Source organism: Bos indicus x Bos taurus, chromosome 20, assembly GCF_003369695.1.
Source record: "Bos indicus x Bos taurus breed Angus x Brahman F1 hybrid chromosome 20, Bos_hybrid_MaternalHap_v2.0, whole genome shotgun sequence".
In the NCBI taxonomy this organism is placed as follows: Eukaryota; Metazoa; Chordata; class Mammalia; order Artiodactyla; family Bovidae; genus Bos; species Bos indicus x Bos taurus.
In genome coordinates, this window is record NC_040095.1 from 41,242,177 (window position 1) to 41,257,153 (window position 14,977).

A 14,977-nucleotide genomic window follows, 5' to 3' on the forward strand; every position below is an offset into this window, starting at 1 on the left:
GTAATATACCCAGAAAAGCTAAAAGTCCGTTTTCAGGCTATGTAAACGCAGCTGCTCCTGAAGGGTCTGGGAATGTGGGCAGAGAGAGCGTTCTCTCCACGCTCCGTCGGCGGTGAGCAAAGTCCTTCCAGTGTTTCACCGGGACACCGGACTCCAAGCCCAGCCCCGCCCGAGGCCTACTCCGAGGATAGTGGTGTCTCGGGTGCTGTGGGCGCAGCTCCAGACGGATCATGGTTCGCCATCGCAAGGCCAAGGCTGCCCCGATTCGTTGAGGCCTTTCCAATGTCTACTTTCAGCCCCGGCTCCTTAGGGGACACAGGGGAAGGCGGACGGAGGAAGGACACGTCACGGGAAGAGGGGCGCGGGCCAGGCGCTGAAGGGACTCTAAGGAAACGGCGAGGGCCGGGGGAGTTCCAGGGGCCAGGGACGGGGGTCCTAGACCGCAGACCCTTGCCCCCGCCCACTCCCCGGCCCCCGGGTCCCTGCCCGCCGCTTCCGGCGCCCTCCGGGCCCGCCCCGCGCAGTCCGTGCCACATCCTCCAGTGACGTCAGCCGGCGCCGCCATATTGGAAGGGCGCCGCCGCCGCCGCTTCTTCCTCAGCCGCGTCCTCTTTTACCGCCTCCGTCTTGTTGCGGCTGCCTCACGGCCGCGGCCACAGAAAGTATAGAGCCCCTCGTCCGCCCCACCGACGCCGGGCCCACCCGCTCCCCCTCCGCCCGTCTCCTCATGACTGCATCCAGCCCCGCTGCCGACGGACGTCTCCCCAGTGACCGGTCCTAACACGGAAGCGCGGGTCGGGGGCCGCGGAGGGAGGAAGAGGGAGACCCGGCAGGTCCTGCGTCCCTCTCGGCCCGGCGCGGCGGAGCCATGACCTCGCTGACCCAGCGCAGCTCCGGGCTGGTGCAGCGGCGTACCGAGGCCTCCCGCAACGCCGCCGACAAGGAGCGGGCGGCGGGCGGCGGCGGCGGCAACGACGAGGACGACGCGCAGAGCCGTCGCGACGAGCAGGACGACGACGACAAGGGCGACTCCAAGGAAACGCGGCTGACCCTGATGGAGGAAGTGCTCCTGCTGGGCCTCAAGGACCGAGAGGTGCGGGCGCGGCGGGCAGGGCGGGGGCGGCCGGTGCAGGGTCCAGGCGCCAGGCGGGAGCCCGGCTACTGGCTCCGCGCGCCTGCTCTCCGAGCTCCGCGCGCGGGAGCTCCCAGCTCACCCTCTCGCACTGATTGTTTGGATTTCCCTTTCTGGTTTCTCAATCACTCCTTTCATTTTGACTCCACGGCGGTCTCTTGCGTTCTCGCTTTTTTCCTCGCCTGTTTAACCCGGGTAAACCTTGGTACAATTCCCACGGAGTGCAGGTTAGCGTGAAACACTTGGAACCACCAGCGCCCTGAACCCATAGGTTCTGCAGGTTTTAGGACCTGGGAGAGGTCCACTGACATGCTTTCTGAGGACTGACAAGAAAGAACAACAACTTAAGGTGTATTGTTTGGAAATTTTGAAAAATTTCCGTGAAATGGTAATGGAAGCAAAAGTTTTATTTTTATTGTTAAAGTCCAACAAAATTTTCAAGAAACCTCCTGCAAATTGTCTTTCTAGGTAAACATGCTTTGGGTGAGAGATTATAATTTTATCATTTCGTCAGTTTTACTGTTCTCAAAAAAAAGTCTTGCAGTCTCAAAGAAGGAGGGACTTTTTCGTGGGGGTGCTTGAAATGCTAGGTTTGTGACTTGATGAAAGGCCTCAGCGTTTCGATAGATAACGTGTGTTCTCACTTTGAAACAATTATTTTCACGCTTATACCTTGTGAAAATATTCACACATAGAGGAGTTGGGAAAAATGCTACGGTGGACACCTATATACTCACCTGGGTTCTATAATTAACATTTTGCTGTATTTGCTTTATCATGTGTGTATCTGCAAAGCTGATTATTTTTAGAGACCTGCCGAGGGTCAGACGAGTGGATATTGTATAAATCATGTATGGTGAAGGGTCCCAGAAGCTTGTTATATATGGAAACTACAGACAGCACATTTTGAGAGTCAGATCCAAAAATATCTAAGTTTTTTTGTTTTTCAGTAGTTTTCCCAATTCACAGAGATGGGCAAAAAAAAAAAAAAAAAAAAAATCATGTTAAGGCAACTTTGTCATCTTTCTCCAAAACTTATCAGATATAGGTGAGTTTTATATGGATTGTTTGTGGACTCCTGATATTTAGTAATCTAATGAGTTAAAGTTTACCTTGATGGAAATGTCTGGAGTATTTGTGTTATCTAGGTTTCCAGTTTGCTCAGGTCTGTCTGATGATCACTTGATGTTCCTCTGGCCACGAAAGGGACTCAATATCTCTTTTAGTACCTGAGTTATGATGCAGCCAGGCTGTATATGAAATTTCTTTTTTCTCTTTGGAAAAACAAGTGAGGTATAGTGTCCTAGACATGTGATTTTAGGTTTATAAAAGGTTTTTTCAGCTTCAAAGTTTAGAATCTTGGTAATAAATGTTTTTATCTTTTTACTCTGGGACAAAAGTAACATTGTAAAAAATACTAAAAAAAGCAAAAGGAAGAAAACAAGTCTCGTCCATATTCCTCAGTGAATATCTTCTTTGTAAGTTTTGAGACTTTTCTATGTGGATATATTCTTTGTGTAAAACTAAAACTTAAAAGCTAAACCAAAACTAGCTTTTGGACTTCTGAGTCACTGTAAATGAGAAATTAGAGTGAGAAAGTACCTTTTTGAGTATGTGTTACTCTGAATGTGGAAGCCAACTCCAGTATTCTTGTCTGGGGAATTCCATGGACAGAGAAGCCTAGCGGGTTACAGTCCATGAAGTCCCAGGAGTCTTGACACTACTGATCCATGTTTAAGCTGAAGAATATTAACATGCTATTTTCCCTTGATTGGTTTTCATGAAGATAATCTAAAGAATTTATTTGTTGCAACTTAATAGTGCTTACAAAATATAGAAAATTTGAAGTTCTTTGGTGACAGGTAATTGAGGCCATATGTTGTGTTTGTGTCAGAAGACACTATACTCTGCCATGTCCTGGCCAAGGTCCAGATGCTAATTCTGATCATTTCCACAACCACAGAGCGAAGGAAACTGTTTTCCCTTTAGCAGGCAAGTTCTTGGAATTGTGGTGGTGGGCGGGGTTGGGACTTTGCATTGCTTTAGAGGTTTTGGGGATTAACCTGTGTTTCCCCCTGTCCTCACATCTTTACATAATTAGCCCTGGCAACTCCTGCATTTGTATCTTTGTCCTTAGGAGATCCCACCCTCCCTTTCTCCCCCCCTCCCCCCTTCCTCCCCCTCCTGTCTTCTACTTGTATCATTCTTTTTAGGGACAGGAGTTACTCTCATGTAGGCTCTAGGCATTTATGCTTATTAATACTAGGTTTTAACTTATTAAATTTCATATTAACAAATTCTAAATTTTAGCTGTAATACAGAGCTCACTGCTTTAACTTTTTATTATTTTAATTTAATGTCCATCTTTGTCATAGCTGGGTACTTTTAAGATACTCAAAAGCTAAATTCAAAGGTTATGTTTGTCATTAATAATGGATACACTTTATGTATTTGTGAACTAACCTTAGATAGATAAAATTTGCTCAGTCCTTTCTGACTCTTTGCGACTCCATGGACTGTAACCTCTGTCCAGGATTCTCAGGGCAAAAATATTGGAGTGAGTAGCCATTCCCTTCTCCAGGGGATCTTCCCAACCCAGTAATCAAACTTGGGTCTTCCGCATTGCAGGCAGATTCTTTACCATCTGAGGCACCAGGGAAGCCCTAGAGCTAACCTTACTTGAAATCAAAACAAGGAAAATTTTGAAGAAATTGTGAGAGGTGAAATTAGCTTGGTTTTAATTTTTTTTAATAATGCTGAGACTAATGGCTTGTGAAAAATTACTTTTTGTTGAATAATAAACCTACAGAAAAGTGCACGTGAGTGTGAAGAATTTTCGCAAACTGAACACACCTGTTGAACCAACATCTACATCAAGAAACAACCTGAGCAGCTCTCCAGAAGCCCCACTTAATTTCCTTTCCAGTCACTGCCTGGTCCTCAAGGGCCACCACTTGCTTGACTTGAGAATTCAGCATAGTTTCCCCCTTTTTTGTACTTTAATTTGTATCTTTTGTAAAGCAAGTTTGTGACTTGCTTGTTTGACGTTGTCATTTGTTCATTCTCATTTTATTATCAACTTAACTTTTAGCACATTTACAATCTACAATATTAAAAAAATTATTTTAACTCATATCCTGAATCTAGTATTCTCCTCCTCGCCTGTTTACTGAACAGAAGGCTCAGCTTGCCTGCCAGTGAGCAGATGGTCTGGCTTCAGATTACCTATTAGGGATAACTAAAGTTATTGTGAATTTCATTTCAGATTTTTTTTACCAATGATTTTACTTTCTGTCTTATTAAAACACAGATGCCTGGGCCCCTCTGGGGGTTCGATGCTTAAAGTAGGCAGAGGACATAGGTATTGAAGTAAATAATGAGTAGCCCACAACAAGATGGCAGATAGGTTTATACTTGAATTCAACTTCCAAATAATTAGCAAGATTTCTGCAATCTCTCCTGTGTTTAAGAGGAAGAGACAGCAAACAAGCTAGGTGTGTCCCCTCCCAACTATTTGATTTTTCCATAGATGCCTCCTATAGTCATTGTTTTCTGAATGCCTCATTGAGAATTAAGTGAAATAACTGGTGTCATATACTTTTAAATATCTTCATTCATGGAACATCTTAGTGGTTTAAAGTTGGATTTGATTGTATTAAATGACCAGGTATAATTTAGAGTGGAATGTGAAATAGCAGAGTGGAAAGATATGGTGTAGTCTTGATCTGAGGTATATCCTTTGCTTTCCATGTTGTTCAAATGCTCTGAGCCTCAGAGCTCTCTAAAATGGAGACGTAGACCTCTCCTGTAGTTTTGACGACTGTTGTGAACATTTCTTGTTTTACCCTTCACGTTGTTCTTTTAAGGTTTTATTTTGCCTAGGGTGTTTCCCATTGTATACATCCCCGGGATGCCCTATTGAAGCATTCACCCCTTCCCTTTTGTAGTGTAGTCAGACCTAGACTTGTCCAACCTTTTGTTTTCTCCTTGGACTTTGGATCTTGAGAGCAGAACCAGAGGCTTTGGGGATTTTGGAGGACCTGTCAGTTGATGCATTGGAGAAGGAAATGGCAACTCACTCCAGTGTTCTTGCCTGGAGAATCCCAGGGACGGGGGAGCCTGGTGGGTGACTAGCTGTGGGGTCGCACAGAGTTGAACACAACTGAAGCAACTTAGCAGCAGCAGTGGAGCATCAGTGTGTGGGTAAGATTGTTCTCTGATTTGTTTTAGATTCCTTCTCCCTAGCCCTGTGGTGCTTGTCTTTTCCATCTTGATTTCCCAGGCATCTTTCAATTTTGTAAGCTTTAAGAACCTTCCAGTAAAGTCCCTTTTTAAAGATGGCCACAGTCAGTTTTTGATGTTTTGAATGCTTGCAGGTAAGAACCTTAATGTGCTAATTTAACTCTGTATCTTGAAAAATAAGTAGATGCTTGAGCTGGATAATACACACTTAGGGTAAAATAGTTAAGTTTAACTAAAATGATAGAACTGTCTTTTGTGTGACTTTTAAATTAGCTCTAAAGAGTGATCTAAAAGTGTTCCATTTTTGGAGTTTCCCAAGATTTCTACTTTGACGTACAGTACTTATTATGATGGATAACTTAAAAAAAAAAAATTCTCCTTCCTGTACATGCAGTAATACACATATCTGCATATCAAATCTGTTAATGAGAAATTCATTCAATACTGAGTATTTAAAGATGTGTTAAGATTTTAGTAATTTAAAGTATAATAAAGACTTCTAGGTTTTAGAATTTTGTTATTCCTTTAATAAAAATAATGTGCTGTTCATACTTTTGAATGATTTGAGGGATCATTTATTTTTTCAGGTGCATTTAAGAGGACACACATATGAAATATTAGTTATAAAATTAGTTTTTGGAGTTCACTGAACCACTTGATTGTATCTTTTACATAAGATTTTATATTAGTGAAATTACTTTTCTTCAGGGTTCTCTTACAGTGTGGCCAAAATACTGATTCACTTTATATGTCATACTGATGTTTGATATTTATTCATTTTAAACCATCTGAGCATTCCTGTATGGATCATTTGTGATTATCTTTTAGAATTACACTTTGAAGTTATTTTGATCAAATATTTAGGCATACTTTTTGACATTTAAAGAGATAACCTATTATAGTCATTGTCCACTCATATGTAAATCTCAAAAGACTGTAAAATGCATTGTACTTGTCCAGTTATGTTGTGTTAAACTTGGCCCAACACTGCTTTATGTCCAAGCAAACTTTCTGCTTTGTATCTGCATAATTTTTCTATTAATCAGAGTAAATTGTATCACTCAGAGTTGCTGTAGTCTTTGTTTAGGGGATTTTATTTTCATGGGAGTGTCCTTCTGAAGCCGCTCAAAGAGATGGCTTGTCCTCCCCCTGTTTCTTCGATTTAATAAGAGTCATGACAAGTAACTGTTCAAGCTGGTTTTAGAAAAGGCAGAGGAACCAGAAATCAAATTGCCAACATCCGCTGGATCATGGAAAAAGCAAGAGAGTTCCAGAAAAACATCTATTTCTGCTTTATTGACTACGCCAAAGCCTTTGACTGTGTGGATCACAATAAACTGTGGAAAATTCTGCAAGAGATGGGAATACCAGACCACCTGACCTGCCTCTTGAGAAATTTGTATGCAGGTCAGGAAGCAACAGTTAGAACTGGACATGGAACCACAGACTGCTTCCAAATAGGAAAAGGAGTTCGTCAAGGCTGTATATTGTCACCCTGTTTATTTAATTTATATGCAGAGTACATCATGAGAAACGCTGGACTGGAAGAAACACAAGCTGGAATCAAGATTGCCGGGAGAAATATCAATAACCTCAGATATGCAGATGACACCACCCTTACGGCAGAAAGTGAAGAGGAACGAAAAATCCTCTTGATGAAAGTGAAAGTGGAGAGTGAAAAAGTTGGCTTAAAGCTCAACATTCAGAAAACGAAGATCATGGCATCCGGTCCCATCACTTCATGGGAAATAGATGGAGAAACAGTGGAAACAGTGTCAGACTTTATTTTTCTGGGCTCCAAAATCACTACAGATGGTGACTGCAGCCATGAAATTAAAAGACGCTTACTCCTTGGAGGGAAAGTTATGACCAACCTAGATAGCATATTCAAAAGCAGAGACATTCCTTTGCCAACAAAGGTTCGTCTAGTCAAGGCTATGGTTTTTCCAGTGGTCATGTATGGATGTGAGAGTTGTACTGTGAAGAAGGCTGAGCGCCGAAGAATTGATGCTTTTGAACTGTGGTGTTGGAGAAGACTCTTGAGAGTCCCTTGGACTGCAAGGAGATCCAACCAGTCCATTCTGAAGGAGATCAGTCCTGGGATTTCTTTAGAAGGAATGATGCTAAAGCTGAAACTCCAGTACTTTGGCCACCTCGTGTGAAGAGTTGACTCATTGGAAAAGACTCTGATGCTGGGAGGGATTGGGGGCAAGAGGAGAAGGGGACGACAGAGGATGAGATGGCTGGATGGCATCACTGACTTGATGGACGTGAGTCTGAGTGAACTCCGGGAGTTGGTGATGGACAGGGAGGCCTGGTGTGCTGCGATTCATGGGGTCACAAGGAGTCGGACACGACTGAGCGACTGATCTGATCTGATGACAGGTAACAAAGGAGAGAACCCGTCTTCATTTTGAAATTGATGCCATGGCTTTAGGTTTCTCTGATCAAAGCTTGAAAGCTGCAACCTGTTTCAATAGTATTGTACAGTATTATAATCTAGTGAATCTTGAGGTTTTAAATTAGGTATTAAAGATAAATATATATACACACACACATAGTAGGGCGTTATTTTATTCATATTATCTTGTATTACTAGTTGTTTGATAAATCTCTGATCTGCAAGAATACAATTAATGTTAAAGTACATTATTGCCAGAAAGAATACTTCTGGTAAATATAGTCTTAAGCTGAAAAAGTTAAATTTTAAATTAAAAAAAAAAAGCCTTTATTTTTAAACAGTAAATTGTATATGATTTACATACTTTTTTAATACAGAAATTCTTAAATTGGAGTCAAAGGATGGAGTTTAGAAATTCTGTGAACATTCTGTAGTTGTATGTATTGTGTGTGTATATTTTTCTAGAGAAAGGGAACATAGCTTTTGTGAGGTACTGTTTCTTTTAGTTTAAGTTTTTTGTTTTGGCTGTGTTTTGTCTTCTTTTTTTCCTCTTGAAAATTGACTACAGAAAATTTCAGGTTTCAGGGTTGTGAGTTGGATTTTCAGTTGGAAATAGGAAGCCAGCATTTCTGTAGCTTGGTCATCTTGCTAGATGACATTTGCAAATTGTGTAACTACCACATACAGAGTTCTAATACTGTCCGTGTGTTCATCACGTTTATTGAGCTAAGCCTTTGATGAGATGCAAATATTAGGAAGAAGGTCTCTGTCTTTAAGCCCTTTTAATTTCAGTTCTCTGGGTCAAAACTTTTACAGTAAACTAAAAAACTAAACTGTGTTGCTGTCATAGAATTTTTCCATGGTGAGTATCTCAGCCTGGCATATAGCTCCCATACAGGAAATATTTACTATACTTAGTAAAGCATGTATTTTCATTGAGGGTCATGTCATCCCTAAGGGAGAGAAAATTGGTTCTGGGGATGGTGATGAAAAATTCTTACTCCTTTTATGTATAAAGCATAGATACACATACAGTATATAAACCGATCAGGTGGTGCTAGTGGTAAAGAATCCGCCTGCCAGTGCAGGAGACTCAGGAGATGTGGATTTGATCCCTGGGTCTGGAATATTCCCTGGAGAAGGAAATGGCAACCTACTCGATTAATCTTGCCTGGAAAATTCCATGGACAGAGGAGCCTGTCTACAGTCTGTGGGGTCTGAAAGAGTTGGACGTGACTGAGTACATACGGTGTGCCATCTTACCAAAATTTTATGGGAGAGGATGTGGTTAGAGAAAACACTCTTTGAGAAAGCTCCTTTAGGGAACAGAAATGGGAAGAAAAAGTTGAGAAATACTGAAATAAATTAATATTGAAAATACTGAGTTTGTGCTTAGCTGAGATTTAGATCTTTTTCTCTTGATAGTTTTTATTGTAATAGAATTTGACTAGTAGTTTGGTAGTAGGACGAATAATTTTAGTATATTGAACTGTAGGGAGTTGTAAGTTAAACTTTAAGAACAAAATTATCCTTGTTGGTTGATAATTTATAGGTAAAGTCTTTGTTCCCCACTCTCTACCCTCTGCCCTTTGAAGAAACTGGAATTAAAGGACTGCATTTAAATTGCCGACTGTTATTTTTACTCTGGTTTCATTTTCTAGTTCCGGTTTCTTAAATGCAACTGTTAAACAGTTTTATACCATGTTAACAAAATAAGCCCAGAAATAGCATTTTAAGAATTTAGCTTAAATTTCAGTTCAGTCACTGAATTGAGCTGCTCATTTAATTTTTTTGTCTGTACACTGTTATAATGGAAACAGATTTAGTTCAGTCCAACTATTGAACATCTGTGTGCCAGTGTCTTTGCTGGTGGTGAAGTTCCAAGGAAAATCCTCTTACCTCAAGGAGCATCCAGTCTATATAGAAGACAGATTTGCAAGTGGTTCCAATAAAATAAGTTATTGACTTAAATGGAAATACAAGTGTTAAGTGCAATAGTGGATTCCTTGGATCAGGAATCAGAAGATTGCCATATTTCTTGACTTCTAGCCCTGCTCTTGACTAGTTAGAAGGGTTAAGGTAACTGCTTTGAATTTTTGCTGCTGCTAAGTCGCGTCAGTCATGTCCGACTCTGTGCGACCCCATAGACGGCAGCCCACCGGGCTCTGCCGTCCCTGGGATTCTCCAGGCAAGAACACTGGAGTGGGTTGCCATTTCCTTCTCCAGTGCATGAAAGTGAAAAGTGGAAGTGAAGTTGCTCAATCGTGTCCAACTCTAGCGACCCCATGGACTGCAGCCTACCAGGCTCCTCCGCCCATGGGATTTCCCAGGCAAGAGTACTGGAGTAGGTGGCCATTGAATTCTTAGACCCCAGTTTTACCCCCTGAGCACAGTGAGCCTGCCTTCGTGGGCTGTCCCATAACTTCTGAATTGTAGGGCTCCAGTGGATTGGCATATGTGCGAGTGCTTTTGAAAACTGCAAGGTGTTGAACAAATGCGAATGGGTAATTGCCTAGCCTTGAGAAGTGAATTAAGACACTGTTTTTATTATTTCTTAACCTTTTTGTGCTTTGCTGGGCTTAAGTGAGCCTTTCCATCAAGTGCGATTACTTATCTGTGCTTGCTTATCTATGTGTTTGTCCTGAACCTACAATCTGGTTTATTTTTTTGATAATTGCTGGCATGGTGTGCTGGAAAATCTGGACACCTGAAGTACCATTTCTTACTTTCAGGCCAAGTCCAGAGTCTTCCTTGAACAATTCTCATAAGAAATGGCTGACTCTTCAGAGGCATCAGAAGCCTCCAAACCTCCAAAATGATAATATGACTCTAATGACAAGTAAAGTGGCTGTTTCCTTCTCACCCCAGGATGCCCTCTGCTTCTCTGGGGCTCTTGCTCTTTTAACTCTTGTTTCTTTTTCCTGCATCCATCTGTCTCCTCCAGTAACAACCACACACTGGCATTTCAAGCTTTGTCATAGTTACTTTACCCATGCCTTTGTGGGTGGTTCTGATTATAAACCTTGTTATTAGAAACTGCCTTCAGTAGAATTGGTATTGGAGGCCTAGGATTGGTGATTTGATTTGATTTTTAAATTTATTTTTCATTGGAAGATAATTGCTTTACAATACTGTGTTGGTTTCTGTCATACATCAGCATGAATCAACCATAGGTATACACATGAGCCGACTCTTTGGAAAAGACCCTGATGCTGGGAAAGATTGAGCATGAGCACGGAAGGGGAAGGCGGTGATAGATGGTTGGATGGCATCATCAACTCAATGGACATGAGTTTGAGCAAGCTCCAGGAGATAGTGAAGGACAAGGAAGCCTTGTATGCTGCAAGTTCTACTTCCTACCCCATCCCACCTCTTCAGGCTGTCACAGGATTTGTGTTTTTTAATATGGTTTCTTTAACTGTTTGGTGAGGGAATGGCTTTTCTCTTAGCTCCAGATTGCTTCACTCACATTTTGGAGGATGCCTTTGCCTCGTCTGTGGAACAGTGGCAGCCTTTGTCCATTCCTCCTATGATGATTTCTTTCAAAATCATCTTAATGGCTGGTAAGAAAGGGGCATTCTTTTGAAGAGAGGAGTTCCTCATTGTTGGGTTCTTGTTTCGATTTAATGAGGAAAGAAAAAGTAACCCTGTTATCACTGGTGGAATGGGAAGCAGTCCTCAGTGTTGTCGGGACTGGGGTAAGTGAAGAAGACCTGAATTGGGTGTGTCACCAAAGAGGAGTGTTGGAGATGGAAGGGAGCACTTTAGGAAGATAAGTTTTGAGCAGAATTTTAAATGAGATGTGGCATGTGACTTCATAGGAAACTAGCATTCTAGACAGAATGTTATGTTGGGATATATATGTGAAAGTAAATAAATGGGATATTACTCAGCTATTAAAAAGAATGCATTTGAATCAGTTCTAATGAGGTAGATGAAGCTGGAGCCTATTATACAGAGTGAAGTAAGTCAGAAAGAAAAACACCAATAAAGCATATTAACGCATATATATGGAATTTAGAAAGATGGTAACGATGACCCTATATGCGAGACAGCAAAAGAGACACAGATGTAAAGAACAGACTTTTGGACTCTGTGGGAGAAGGCGAGGGTGGGATGATTTGAGAGAATAGCATTGAAACAAGTATATTATCATATGTGAAATGGATCGCCAGTCCAGGTTCGATGCATGAGACAGGGTCCTCACTGGGATGACCCTGAGGAATGGGATGGGGAAGGAGGTAGGAGGGGGGTTCAGGATGGGGGACACAGGTACACCCATGGCTGTTTCATGTCAATGTATGGCAAAACTACTACAATATTGTAATTCAGTTCAGTCGCTCATTTGTGTCCGACTCTTCGCTACCCCATGAATTGCAGTATGCCAGGCCTCCCTGTCCATCACCAACTCCCAGAGTTTACTCAGACTCACATCCATTGAGTTGGTGATGCCATCCCAGCCATCTCATCCTCTGTCATCCCCTTCTCCTCCTGTCCCCAATCCCTCCCAACATCAGAGTCTTTTCCATTGAGTCAACTCTTCACATGAGGTGGCCAAAATATTGGAGTTTCAGCTTTAGCATCAGTCCTTCCAGTGAACACCCAGGACTAATCTCCTGGGTGGGATGTAATTAGCCCCCAATTATAATTAATTAATTAATTAAAAATAAATAAATGGGAAAGTTATCCTTCTAGAAATGTTATTTTAAAGCTGAAGAATAAAATCTGAGTTGTCTAATAATAAAAGGTAAGATATGAGGGAGATTATGTGTGGAATAGGGAAAATGAAAAAACTCAGTACCTTGAAGCCTTTAAACAGATGGTGGAGATGATAGTGAAGGCAGTTGTTGCTTGTAAAGATAGCAGTAATGATGTAAACTAGATTTTTAGAAAGATATTTAAGTGAAGAAAGAATTGGTAGATGGAAAAGTTGGAGGCAGGAAGATTTGTAATAGGCTTGAAGTTACAAGAATTTGTGAAATTTGTTGCCTGGGTCTTGGATGAAGAGGGAATGAGACAGAAAGATAATTATTCAGAAAGAATTATTTGAATTTAATTACCATTAAAGCTTAGAGAAAAGATGATTGGTTTGAGTTTAAAGAACCAATAGGTAGTATACTGTTCTTAATTACTTTCTTTTACAAGTCTGTGCTCATTGTTGAAGAAGATTGAGAAAATATAGATTACAAAATAAAAATAAATCCATAATTCAACTTCTATTCCTTCAACAGACATTTGTGGAATGTCTGCTATACAGAAGGTATTGTGCTAAGGAAGATAGATACATATATAGATAGGTATATACATATGTGTATAAATAAACGTGTGTAAATTAAACACTGTGATAGTCACTGTGAAAAAAACTGTATGGGAATGGATGTTGAGGGGACAGCATAGGGAAGGACTTTCTAAGGACATGGCATGAGACTCAGAGAATGAATAGCTGCCAAATCCAGTGAAGACAGACTAGTATGTTTCAAGGTCGTGAGGTATTGAAGAGCTTGGTTTGGTTTGAGGAACTGAAAGGTGGTTGAAGGCAGGACTGGAGTGATGGGGAGAAAGACCTGAGATGATGATAGAGTGCTGCAACCTAGAGGCCTCACAAATCAGGTTAAGGACTTTGTGTATTATACTGCGTGTAGTTGGGAAGCCACTGGAGGTATTGGGGAGTGGTATACCCAGTATTTGTGTTATCAATAAAAAAAATTCTGTGTGGGGAAAGGACAGACACAGAACTTTTGGGGCTTCCTTGGTGGTTCAGACAGTAAAGAGTCTGCGTGCAATGTGGGGGACTCGGGTTTGATCCCTGGGTTCGGGAAGATTCCCTGGAGAAGGAAATGGCAACCCACTCCACTATTCTTGCCTGGGAAATCCCATGGACAGAGATGACTGAGCAACTAATACTTTCATACCCACTCTTTATGTTATCAATAAAAAAAAAGTTCTGTGTGGAGAAAGGATTGCACAGAGGCAAGTAGTGGAAGTTGGGCAGTAATATTTTGGTGTTACATTATTTTCCAGTCCTATTTTCAATGAGTTTGCCTATGTTTATTTAAAACTAAAAAAAAAAAAAATCCAGTACTGGTTTGTAACCCCTTTTCTTTCTCTTTTTTAACCCCTGTTTTAATAATGCACAGTGACCACCTTCCCATGTTAGTAAATAAGGATTTTTCCAATGAAAAAAAAGATGCCCTAGTATTTGTTGTGACTGCATGATGAAACATATTATTTGATGTACTATATTTAATAGGGGTGTATTATAAGTATGGTCGTGCTGTGGACCTTCATCCTTTATTTTTTTCTCTAGTAGCCTGGAAATCACATTATTACTTTTTTAGGCCTTTGTGTTTGTAGCAGATTCTTCTGTATAGGATCTCCTCCTCTTCTTTACCTGGCAGCCGTTTCTTACCGATCTCTTGATGCCCAGCCAAAGCTCTTTACCTAATCTCCAGGGCACCATTCGTTGCGCTCATATCCCTTTCTCCTATCATTGTGTACACCTCGCACAGTGTCTAGAATGTTGTAGGTATTTATGCATGTGTGATAGTCTGCTGGGGCTGCCATAACAAAATACCAACAGAATTGGCTTAAACAATAAAAATTCCTTTTCTCACCATCCGGAAGGTTGGATGCGTGATTGGGTTCTGGTGAGGTTCCTCTCGCTGTGTGTCAAGACAGAGACAGCAAAATCTCTACTGTCTTCTAAGAGCACTAATTTCATGACGGGGCCCCACCCCCATGACCTCTTCTCAACCTAATTATCTCCCAGAGGCTTTGTTTCCAAATACTGTCACATGAGAGTTAGGCTTTCATTTTATTCATAGCAGTATTACAATATTTATCACATTGAATTATGATTTTTTTTTTCATTTTGTGCCTTGTAAATATCTTGGTCATCTCTGTTACCTCTGCTTAGCAATGTCTTGGTACTCAGTAGGTAAATAGAATCGTGCAGAGGCCAAACATCTAATAAGTAGTGTTATGGTGACTTGATAGAAAACTTAAATGCTTTTATTATTCTATATGCTTTCCAAAATGTCCTCAGCTTAAAATACTGACAGTGTAACATGGTGGTCAAAGAACAGTATCTAACCAGAGTAGCTTGAGGTTTAACTACTGATAACGAGATTATACTTCTTAATTTACCTAAACTTCAGATTTTTCAATAAATAATAATGCTTTATATAAATAATAATGCTTTA

At 41.1% G+C, this 14,977-nt stretch overlaps 1 protein-coding gene across 1 annotated transcript in view; it reads left to right on the forward strand.

Moving 5' to 3' along the window:
* The first annotated feature begins 161 nt into the window (after positions 1–161).
* The window catches only part of GOLPH3 (golgi phosphoprotein 3), a 52,364-nt gene continuing 37,548 nt past the window's right edge, over positions 162–14,977 (forward strand). The window contains exon 1 of the mRNA XM_027519997.1: positions 162–1,093. Within this exon, the coding sequence (XP_027375798.1) occupies positions 869–1,093 (225 nt within the window). The 5' untranslated portion in view covers positions 162–868. The remainder of the gene's footprint in view (positions 1,094–14,977) is intronic.